The sequence below is a fragment of the Crocodylus porosus genome, unplaced genomic scaffold (genome assembly GCF_001723895.1).
Source record: "Crocodylus porosus isolate Cpor-Errol unplaced genomic scaffold, CroPor_comp1, whole genome shotgun sequence".
Lineage (NCBI taxonomy): Eukaryota > Metazoa > Chordata > Crocodylia > Crocodylidae > Crocodylus > Crocodylus porosus.
Window position 1 is genome coordinate 65,864,813 of NW_017728918.1, and position 11,682 is coordinate 65,876,494.

At 40.4% G+C, this 11,682-nt stretch overlaps 2 protein-coding genes across 3 annotated transcripts in view; one reads left to right on the plus strand and one right to left on the minus strand.

Moving 5' to 3' along the window:
- The window catches only part of RWDD2A (RWD domain containing 2A), an 8,557-nt gene extending 4,699 nt beyond the window's left edge, over window positions 1-3,858 (plus strand). The window contains exon 2 of the mRNA XM_019537685.1: window positions 2,888-3,858. Coding sequence (XP_019393230.1) covers window positions 2,888-3,565 — 678 coding nt within the window. The 3' untranslated portion in view covers window positions 3,566-3,858. The remainder of the gene's footprint in view (window positions 1-2,887) is intronic.
- Window positions 3,859-6,554: 2,696 nt separating this feature from the next.
- ME1 (malic enzyme 1) overlaps window positions 6,555-11,682 on the minus strand; it is a 224,079-nt gene continuing 218,951 nt past the window's right edge. For both annotated transcript variants that reach the window (XM_019537684.1, XM_019537683.1), the window contains 2 exons: window positions 9,667-9,765; window positions 6,555-6,904 (listed from right to left, as the gene is read on the minus strand). In XM_019537684.1, the coding sequence (XP_019393229.1) occupies window positions 6,746-6,904; window positions 9,667-9,765 (258 nt within the window). In that variant the 3' untranslated portion in view covers window positions 6,555-6,745. The remainder of the gene's footprint in view (window positions 6,905-9,666; window positions 9,766-11,682) is intronic.

Below are 11,682 nucleotides of genomic sequence, written 5' to 3' on the forward strand. Positions count from 1 at the left end.
AAATTGGATGCTTATCTTGCTGGGATCCTATGACCCCAGCTGACTTCCTGCCCTTTGGGCAGGGGGCTGGACTCGATCTCCCGAGGTCCCTTCCAGCCCTGATGTCTATGAAAATCTATGAAATGCTTAAATGTATTTTGACAACCCTCAGCCTGTTTTTAACATTATAGCTGAGGACAAGGCAATACCATTCCAGCATTTTTAAGCATCATCAGTGAAAATAGTGCTTAAAACCTTACAACCTAATGGTATACTTAGATTTTGAATATTCACAACTATTGCTAATTCAATAATTTTCTTTCCTGGAACCCCTCCTCCCCTGCCTTTTTTTCTTTTTTTTTTTTTTGGTTGTGGGGAGGTTACATCTGTAAGTAGCCACTTTTATTTTCTTGTCACTTCTGTCCTGTGCCGCTGCTGTTGAGCCTGGGTGTGCAAGCCCAGAGCAGGCATGGAGCACATGGGGTTCAGGGTGTACAGTTGGGTCCCTGCCAGTACTATGGGGCTGGAGCCAATGGTGGCAGCAGCCAGGAACCACCGCCACCTGGGCTGCCTAGAAAGGCAGGCCAGCCATGAAGCTGGCCCGGCCCAGCCCAGCTGCCTGACCAGGGGGTGGCAGGATGTGCCACAGGTGGACTGTGCCTGGGTCAGCCAGAACCAAGGGACTTGCTGTGGGCTAGACAAAGACCCACTGTGGGCCCAGTTTGGCCCACAAGGCTGTATTTTGCCCACCCCTGCTATAAACCAAGCACCCTGTTGCGCTAGCCACTGTACAAAGTTAATCCCTACTGTAAGAGCTTATAATTTAAACATAAAACAAGAGACAGTAGATTCATACAGATATGTCAATACAAGGATATGACACAGCATTAGTTTTGCATGCATGGCACATAACCATTTTCAAAATGTGTGTAGACATCATGTAAAAGAGGAATTCTAAGAAACAGCTGGGTTGTATATTAGAAAGCCAGGGGCATGCAATGTCTGTAAAGTAAATGTGATACCAATTCAGACATCGATTCAGTAAGTTAAATATATTAAGACACTTGACAGAAATTTATTCAAATGGTCTTGTGCCCCTGAAAAATGATGTAAAGCTAAAAAAAAGAATGGTTATGCCATCCTATTATTACAAATGCAGAAATGTTTTGATACTTGCTTAATTACCTGCAGCATTTTGAGTTAAACTGTAACCTTAGCTAGTTATTAGACTGCAAGTGTGATTAAGAAATTTCTGTGTTTTAAAATAATGCTTTTTAAACACATTTTTGTCACTCTGGTACAGACTACTTTAGGAAAATTGAGTCACAATTCTGAGGTTTAAAGAGAATTCACTAATTGTCATAAAAGCAAGTGATTATTTACTACTGAGGTCTAAAAAGTCATCTGAAAGAATGCGAGTTGCAAATGTTCTGTTCCCTTAGCCCATATACTCAGAAGAACACTTCTTTTGGTAGTAAAATGGAAATAGCCCGGTAACAAATCAGAATAACTGCAAATGCCTATATTACTGTATTCAAATACTAAATACACTCCCAAAATTTCATTTTCATTTTTGCTTGTTGGGTTCTTTTGAGAATTGACTTAGGAGTATTTCACTCATTTATACAATACATAGTTCAAAGATGTCCATTGTAATAATTGTTCAGCCTAAAATATTCCCATCTGTATGTCTTAATAGAAGCCTGCTCTTTAATCACAGGTGGCAACCAAATTGTATATGGAAAACAGGAAGGTTTCAGATACCTGACATTTTTTTTTTTTGCCAGAAATCAGGAGTCACACCGATTAGCAATGGCATTAAACCACTACAATCCTTTTTGCAGCATATGTTACTTGTCGTCTTTCCCAGTTATTCATGTGCAATTCACAAAATCTCTCTGTCACATAGAATGAGTGAATGATTAGGAAAAATAGCTGAAAGTACTGAAAACTGTCATGCTTAGAGCTTGCCATCCAGCTACTGCAGAAACACAGCAATAGTAGGATTCTTGAAAGTCACTAAACCTTGACTTCTTACTGCAGTTGTAGCTTACATTGACTTCACAGGCTAGTAACACAGCCCAGAAATAGAAGAATATGGCAGGGATATCTTCTCTTCAAAAGCAGCCGTTTGAGGCAGGAAGGATCAACCCTATAAAGACGACCTCAGAGTTGTGGGTACAGGGAAAGAGCTTGGGAACAATAATATAGGAACACAAAGGAAGACAACAGGCAAAAAAATAAAAAAGGTGAAAGAAACTATGGAAAAGAAAAAAATATGCCATGTTTCCTAACCTGGTAATTTTATGTCAATACATCCCCACAAAATATTTCCTGGGCAGAAGGAGAAGACTGAAAGGTGGGCACATTTGCTTGAGTTGTATGAGAGGAGTAACAGAGACTTTGCAGAGTAAGAACAGAGACACAGAACACACCACCACCAGCAAGCACTCACCTGAGGCAGAGCTCCATTAGTGTCTTTCTAAACCAACGTGGCCAGCACATGGCATGGGCGGCCAGGGTGCAACGCCTGGATGATCAGTAAGAAAACAGGTAGCACAGCAGTAAATAGGGTAGGAAGCAGAAAACAAAGCAGCAAATCAGGCAGGGAGCACAAGAAACTCCAGAGCAACAGACAAACCAGGAGCACAAGATTGTGTGGCGAGAACAGAGCATCAGATCAGGGAGGGAAAGGGGATAAGAGTGGCACATGGAGGGTGTGAAGCTAAGTGGTAGCATGCCTGCCAAAAACCTTGGCCCTCACTTGAAACTATCACAGCTATTACTGTTCATAAGTATCATGGTAAAGTTATTCCTTTGTAGAGCCTAATTTGTGGTTTCAAAAAAATCCTGCAATTAACATGCACTTCAGTCATAAATCTGATTGTTTTTTCTTTCCTTCTTTAAGGTAAAAGTAGATTTGCAGGTAACCTTGCCTCACACATACCCTTATTCTGCACCACAGCTGTTTGTAAGATCAAATGCACTAGACAGAGAGCAACAACTACAGCTTAACAAGCATCTCACTTCTCATGTCAGTTCTTTGAATACAGGAGAATTGTGCATATGTACAGCTCTGGAGTGGATTCAAGACAATACCACACCTTACTTCCAAAAAAGAAAGGTCTCTTCTGAAGCAGCTCCAAAAGAAAAGGCAGTTAAAAGAATATTTCATCGAATGTGGATCTATAGTCATCATATATATAGGCAGGAACTGAGAAAGAAGATTTTTGATTGTGCAAAGCAGTTAAATCTGACTGGTTTCTGCCTGACAGGAAAACCTGGTATCATCTGTGTGGAGGGGATAAAAGAAAACTGTGAGGAGTTCTGGCATGTTATTAGATATCCCAACTGGAAACACATTTCATGCAAGCATGTCGAGAACATAGAAACTCAGGATAATGGGGATAGCCTTCGACTCTTCACTACTTTTGAAGATTTACAGTTTCAAGCACATGGTGATTATGGACTGAGGAATGACTATCACATGGATCTTGGTCAATTCCTAGAATTCTTGAAACAGCATCAAAGTGAACATGTTTTTCAGATACTATTTGGTGTTGAAGGCAAACAGTCAGACAACTAAATCTAGTTCCATGAACAGTTTTAAAATTGTGCAACTTAATATAAATAATAATTGTTAATGTCCGCCGTAGATATGCTGTAATAAAAATCAATATACTGTGTTTTGCAACAATTAACAATAAAGGACCTGTGTAACATAGGAAGAGCACAGTGTATTTTTCCATCTGTCCTAAACATCTTGTAACACTTCTGAAGTGCACAAGCTAGTGTACCTAATGCTATATGTCAGCATTTCCCAGCCTTTTCCATCCCATGACACACTTACGTGAATAAAACACATTGCAGCACACTGGATGCAGAACATGGTCAGACACGGAGTGGCAGGGGGGAGTGGGATGCAGCACCTGAATCACTGGTTGGAGCCACACCCCCTCCCCCGACAGCACACCAGTGTGACATGACACACCGGTTGGAAAACGCTGCTTGCTATATGTGATAGCAAATAATCAACATTTGTAATTCCCACATAGTCTGATCCCACACTAAGTTATTCTGAATTATAAAGTCCATTTTCTCACTTCTGTGTCACGTGTTAGTTTTTTTTCAGGTCTAAGTCTGTAATAATTGTGTGTATAAAACTGAGGAAATGGACTATGAATGGAAACTCTTCAAGAGTAGGTAGAATACCATACAGGTATTCACAAATATCTGCTTTAAATTTATTTGAAGTAAAATACACCTTTAAATGGGTTTTTGTTTTTCAAAACAGCAAATATATTGACAATAAAAATTACAGCAGTATTTCAAGACTTTCAATATGTAAGTTAAAATGACTTGACTTTGGCTAATCAGGAATATGGTCACTGTTCTTTGTATAAATGTATTTTCAGCCAGTACTCTAAAAGGTATGACAAAATGAAAAATGCTGTCACCATCTAATACTTTGTACTGAAAGGAAGAGAAAAAAAGTAAATGGCCTTAATCCTTCCAGATTTACCATCTGGTAAAATAGGCTCTAGCCTACAGAAGCTTGTGCTGCGGCTCATCCGGGGACCACAGGGGGGCGGGGGGAGGGGGCACAGCTGCCACTGGTGTGTGCATGGAGGCACATACCTTCGGGATCTGCACATGGGACAAGGGCAGGCAGCTGCTGTGCGCTTAAGGCCGGGGCTGTTTTGGTCTCTTCCTGGCAGGGGGAGCTGGACTGGGGCTGTGCTTGGGGTGGGCGGTGGCAGTGTAGGAGGGGTTACAGAGAGCTACAGCCACCCTAAAATATTGTAGCCCCCCTGACTCAGCACCACTGCCTGTGCCTGCTCTGAGTGCAACCCAGGCCCAGCCCCTTCCCCCCACCGGGAGAGGCTGGCACAACCTCTGGCCCCAAGCGCACAGTGGCATCCTGCCCTTGCCCTGCATATAGATCAAGGGGGGGTATGTATCCCCTCATGCCTCCCCCAGGGGTGCATGTGCTCCCCATAACCTCCCTGCTCCCTCCAGACAAGCCACTGCTCTGCCCTGTGCCCCTCCCCAACCTGGTTGTGCATCACCTGCCCCAGCCCCACTCCCTCCCTCATTATGGGAGCCTTGATCTGCACCCCCGATGCTCCTTCCCTTCCTCCCACCCCCCACAGACTTACCAATGGGACACTTCTCTCCAAGCTGCCAAGCTGAATATCAGCAATTGGACAGATATTGGCCATCAGTATTGGCCCAAAAAATCTTTATCCATGCACCCCTAGAGATAGTGTCTTCTTATTACTGTTACGATGTTGTCAGTAGTACACTTTTAAAATAAAGTACTGTGAACGGGCTCTGAAATAAATCCTGTTCATAAGAACTGAAGCAGTGGTAGGGAAGTTAAAAGTAATGGAAGTAGCAGTGATGCTCAGAAATCTTTATTGAAATGGGTATGGAACCAGTTTTGCATTCAAGATAGTTGAAGTTCTAGACTCAAGCAGATACGTGAAAAGAAAAGGATATATGTGATGTAGATGTTATTTGAATCCTGACTTGTAAATGCCATTTTTATATTAGTTAATTCAGAATAATGTAGGTGATGACAGGAACCTCAGTGTCCATAGGAGGCAGAAATATGTCATTGCTAGGTATGAATTTTCATGACAGGTTGACAGCTCAAAAATGAAGATTACGAAACAAATTATGAAAACACTGATTCAGCTCCGAGAGAGAGTGTGCACATGCACACCCAGCATTGTCAGTGAATGCTTAAAGACTCCTATAGAAACAATGTCAAAGAATTTAAAATAATCAGTTACTGAATTGACAACCAGACAGTAGAAAGGAGCTTGATGTTTAAATTAATGTCAAAGAACAAACAATAACAATTTGTTTGTTTGTTTGTTTCTAAAGATGTGGGCTTTTGTCTTTAATCATTTTTCCTTTGGGCAGGCTGGAAATTGGTTACAAAGATGAAAATGTTATCTTCTGTAGTATGTGTTTAACACATCCTAGCCTGAAATATTCATACACTGTATATGAAATAGTTCATATTACAAATGCATACACTGCATATTAAATGGTGTAGTACACAGATTCATAGGTAGCCTGGTAGGTAGCTGGAGAATGTCAGTGAGCCTGTCTTTATTTAAAAAAAGCCCTATTCAAAACAGAGTAATGTGTGTTTTATCAGCTACTGCAGTTGAAGGATTTTCATGAGTCTTGAATCGAGAGCTAATATTTCATACGCTATTTTTACTGAAATGAATGAGCATTTACTTCTGCTCTCATAAAAAAAAAACAGAACAAAAATGATCTCTGGCAGCTGCATAAAGGGGCTAAATACATATTCTTTGAAGGGTTCAGTAGCTTTAAATCTAATTTTAAAAAAAATCACCTAATTTAATTTGGCTTTTATGGGCATTAGTACCAAGCTGTCAATGATTTAAGTGAAAAAGATGGGGTCCTTTACTATAATTTATAATGACATACTTAAGTGCACTGTATCATATATTCCTTTATACCATATGTAAACAACAGAGTAACATACTACAGCAGAAAGCCATAAATAAAGAATTGAAACGGTTGCCCCACACTTGTTGCCCAAGTCACTTTTTATTCTTACATGTATAGTTTGCTCAATTAATTTGAAATACAATTTCTAAGCAAAAAATCCAGTTTTTAAAAGTTCTGCATCTTAAAAAACTAGTAAGTCTTAGATTGAACAAGCAGGAAAAATACTAAGTCTTTGAATTATTTTAATTTCTAATGCATTGCTCATTTTCTATTAAGTCTGTATTTTCATGGCTTCCTGAGGCCAGGCATAAGATTCAGCCATGAAGTCATCATAATCAGTGCTATAGACCTGAGAGCGAATCAATGCTTCCTTGTCTTTGGGCTCAGGATAGAAAGAGGCTGTATTATTGCTGTAGGCTTGTTCTGCAATCTGAAACAGACACAGAAGTTCACAATTACTTTTGATACAGCATTTCAATGAACATAACAGGCTGTAAGAGCAGAAATAATGACAGCTTAGAAATCAGCACAAGACTCCAGATTCTTTGCAGGTGTAAAATGGACAGACTTATATCGCTGACAGACTTTGGCATCTGGTCCAATATATCTGTGCCCATTTTCTGCATAGTGAATGCTTACATCCATTGCCAGGATTCAGAGACATACTCTTTTTGCTCTCTTGCAGAATTATCCATCTGCAGTTGTACACTGTAATCATTCTCCCCAATCCAATAACATCCTAGCTTTTAAAGTGCAAAATATACCCTCCTGCCACAAGCAAAGTTAAATGTAAAATCTTTGCTTTTTGATGGAACTAGCTGCTTCTCCATGGAGATGCTGTCTTTGTTACTTTTGGTGACTGTTACCAGGGCTTATATTTTCTCCACCCAGCACAAGAAATATTTTTTCCTTTGTTTTGCCCAGTAGCATAACTGCAGGGAGGGGACACCAAGGCAGCAGCCTCAGGCACTACCTTTCGGGTGGTGGGAATACAAAAATAGCCACCACTTCCCTGGTGGTTGGCTACAAAGCTGATGCCAAGACCAGAGCTGTCCTGTTACATCTCTGCTTTTGTTCAAAGCCTTAACACACACTATGCATGGGAACTGCTACAAAGATTTATCACAGTCAGTAATTCTCTCAAAAAAGCTGAATGATTAAGAATGGCAAATGTAAAAGCAGCTTGCTGCCTTTATTTTAGAAATGTTTAAGGAAAGGATCCCTTCACAATTTTTGTTTCTTTTCACCGTATAAATGCCTGGCCCTGAAAGTTTCCAAACCCTCCATAGCAAGTTGCATGAACTGCACCATTGCTGCTGAAAAACTGAGTTTAAAAGGAACCGCAGCCCCAAGCATTTCACAGCAGGCTCAGAGAGGAGATCACTGGCTTGAAGAAATCTATAGAGTTCCACCTGGTCATCCATCTGCACCTTTATTAAATACAGGCTTAACTCTCCAGTCGTAGGCAGCAGCCTTTTTGGGCAGGAAGATGCCTCAAGCTTTATTCCCAGTTCAGATGAAGCCTGCTACTTTTGGAGGAAGGAAAGCAATCCTTTTTTTTTTGTGCCTGGCTTCTTCTATATGCTAATTAATGTTTTAACTTTGGGGAGAGTTTTGGGTCCCAAGTGCAAAAGTTGTTTCTTTGCTTCCTCTGACCTTGACTGTATTCTGCCCTATATAACAAATTTTGGGCATATTTCTAGGACAGTTGCTCTTAAGATCTATGCATTTTAGGACCTTTAAATAAATCCCTCTTAAACTGTAAATCCCTAATACAAAATTTTTATTTCAGCACATCTAAAAAAGATTCAATTAGCATAAGGGAAGAAAGCTGGAGCTAAGCCCAGAGGCTGTGTACAAACCTGAACTCTTTAGGAAGAAACTTGCACTGAATTTCTCTACATTTATTTGACAGAGAAATGAAGTCACCAGGTAACAAACTGTCCATTTTAAATAAAATTGGGGACTCTATATTAAAAAGATAATTGTGTCACAGTCAGAGGAGAAGAGTTACTAGCACTGTTTTAGAAAGGATTTGCCAACATAAAGGCAATTTGACTTCAGCTTGAGAAGTCTGTATGGAGATGTTTTGACAGCTGTGGAAATACAGCTATTATCACCCTGAAAAGAAGTGAACTACAATGAGTTTTATTACATATAGTTACCAAATGAGTCAAAGGGAACTATTCCATAGTAGACTATACTGTTTTTTCTGAAGAGGTATTTAGTAAGTGATACTGTCCATAACAAGATGACCTACTCAAGTGATAATACTGAGAACTGGAACAAGAGGCACATGATAAGACAAAAAATAATATATCCCACACAAAGAGACTGGAACTGGGATAAGTTTGTTCCTTCTGAGGTATTTTGCAGGGTTGTCAAACATGGGCTATCCAGTTACTTTGGAACCCTTATCCACTGCAGCTGCAGTGCACCCATTTTGGCAAAGCACATGCATGAAAAACCCACACTTGCTTTTACAGAAACTTTGTTGTGATAGATAAGGAAGACCATAACAAAATAGAGCTATGACAGGACAAAGAAAGGAGTAAACTAGTATACATGAAGGCATCTATTGTCCCAAAAGGCAACTTACTGAATTGTGAAGAATAGAGAACAACTGACAGTGCATTTCATGGCTCTTAAATCTATGGACCAAGTCCCATGAAGAGTATGTGAAATTAGCTGGTAGGTGATGTCTGTAGACTCTAGACATCATTCTGCTTTAATCACCAGCAATTAAACAGTAAGCATATCATACTTCCATCTTCTTCACATGGAGTATATATACAAATCTATATACACATTGTATATATATGTCACCGTACATCACCATAGTGTGTTACTGCAGCTACATAGGGCAACTGGGTCTACACGTGACCAGCAGCTACTTCGCCATAGCAGTGCACTCCACTATTTTAGCATGCTGCTACAGTGAACAGTGGTGAAAACTAACCGTGTGCCTGCTGGAAGTACTAAAGCACGGTGCTGTAACAAATTCACCACAGGGTGACATGCAGACGTTCCCCATTATATACACATTTGAAAGAGGTTTTAAAGAAACTTCTACCTGTTCAATTTCAATTGAATGCTTAAAACAAGTTTAACTTGTAACAACATTTTAAAATATTTTATTTCCTGCAAAAAGTATGGGAAAGGGAGATGGCAGAAAGGATTTAAATGCTTTACCTTCACAGCAATTTTCAGTGACACATCTTGAATAGTCATTAAAGGAGGGTATAGACGACCTTCCTCCAAGTGTTTCTCTGAAACCTGTTGAGCTATCACCTAGAAATGAAGCAGAAGTTAGATTTAAAATTAAATCCACAAGCCTATTTTACATTACCCAGTTAGAAACTGCTGTAGGAGGAACGCTTTCTGATCTTGTATGAATGAACACTTGAGTTGGAACCAGAGCTCCTTGAAAGGGACATTACATGTCTGTGCCCATTTGGCTGGCTGGTGCAACTTAAACACTGAAACCTTATCAGCGTTGCCTGATAGTGCTCATGTACCCCATACAACCCTCTCATTGTACCCAAATATTCTGAGGATGAAGCTACAAAAAGGATGTGGGTACCTGTTCCTCACCCTGATCTTTCTAAATGGAGCAGCAGCTGATTGTGAGGAAGAGAGGAAAGTGAACAGGAAGTAGTACTTTCTTGATGGTGGTAAGAATGGAGTCAATATTCTGCATAAAGACTGAAGTACACATCTACCAAACTGAGTGCCTAATCTGGGTGCGACTTCCTGTACAAGTAGATAACTAAAATTCCAAGTGGTATATCTAAAATTATCTGGCATTAGAATATGCCTGAGGTATGCCACAGACAATTGCTCTGGTAGAATGTGATCTAATCACAAACAGGGAGAAGGGAAAGGAGCAGCTGGTTATGTAGAATCATACAGTAATTTTTTTCTAACTCACTTTCACCCTCATTTAAGAGAGAAAAAACCCCCTCAAGCATTTGGAAAATTCCTTAGCCTTATTCAGATAGTACTCTAGGGCCCTTGGTGTTCAGTATACTGAATACTTATGGCTGAGGGGTGTAGGGAAGTAGACTTATAGATTTATTAATAAATATGAAAGCTTGATAATACTTTAGGTAAGAATTGCCAGCTGGGACAGAATACCACCTTTTCTTTTTTGTAATGCTGAATTAGGTGGGTCAGTCAGGGAAGCATGTAGCTCACTTAGCCATCTAACCATTAAGGCTTGGGAATTACACAAACTGGTATAAGTGATTGGAAACTGGTCCAAATATGTAACACAACAGAAGGTCAGTACACATAAACCGCTTTCAAAACAGCCAAAAACGTTTAAGATAAACCTGGATAGATGGATGATCAGACTTAATTGATTTAGGTTAAATAGGTTTATTGAACTTCTGTGCCAGATCCCTTCCAGATTCAAGTTAACTCAGTCCCCAAGCTTCCCACAATACTTTGTCCTCCCCTGCAACCTCCTCCCCACCTTGCAGGGTGGGCAGGCTAGCCTCAGCCCAAGCTATCTGCTCCAGCTGAGCAGGGAGGCATTCTCTAGCACTCCCCAGCTTCTGGCCTAGACCACAGCAGGCATGTGGCTGCATTTCCAGAATCAGAAGTTGTTTACTTGCTTACTGATTCAATCTACACAGCTTAAATTAAACTGCAAAGATTGAATCAAATCAGTCTTGGCCTTTTTGACTGTCTGTACTTAGCCTAAAAAAATAGCTTTAATCAATAAATGGAATAATGAGCAGTCTCTTGGTGGCTTAAAAGGGTACTTCATGAGTTGTGTCAGGTGCAAACTGAGGTCCCAGCTGAAACCACTTCTTTTAAACAGTACATCTAAACTGATAAGCTCTTTCAAGAAATCTGTTGTATACAAAACCAGATCTGTTATGTAACAGACATGGTATGCCAATACAGCTGCCTTGGGGTCCTTGACAAAGATAATCAGAAGACCCAAAACACTTACATGATGTAAATAATCATAGATTTCATAGACATTAGGGCTGGAAGGGACCTCGGAAGATCATCGGATCCAGCCACCCGCCCGAAGGGCAGGAAGTCAGCTGGGGTCATAGGATCTCAGCAAGATGAGCATCCAATTTGCTCTTGAAGGTGTTCAATGTAGGTGCTTGAACCACCTCCAATGGCAGGCTGTTCCAGACCTTGGGGGCTTGGACAGTAAAGAAATTCTTCCTTATGTCCAGCCTGAAA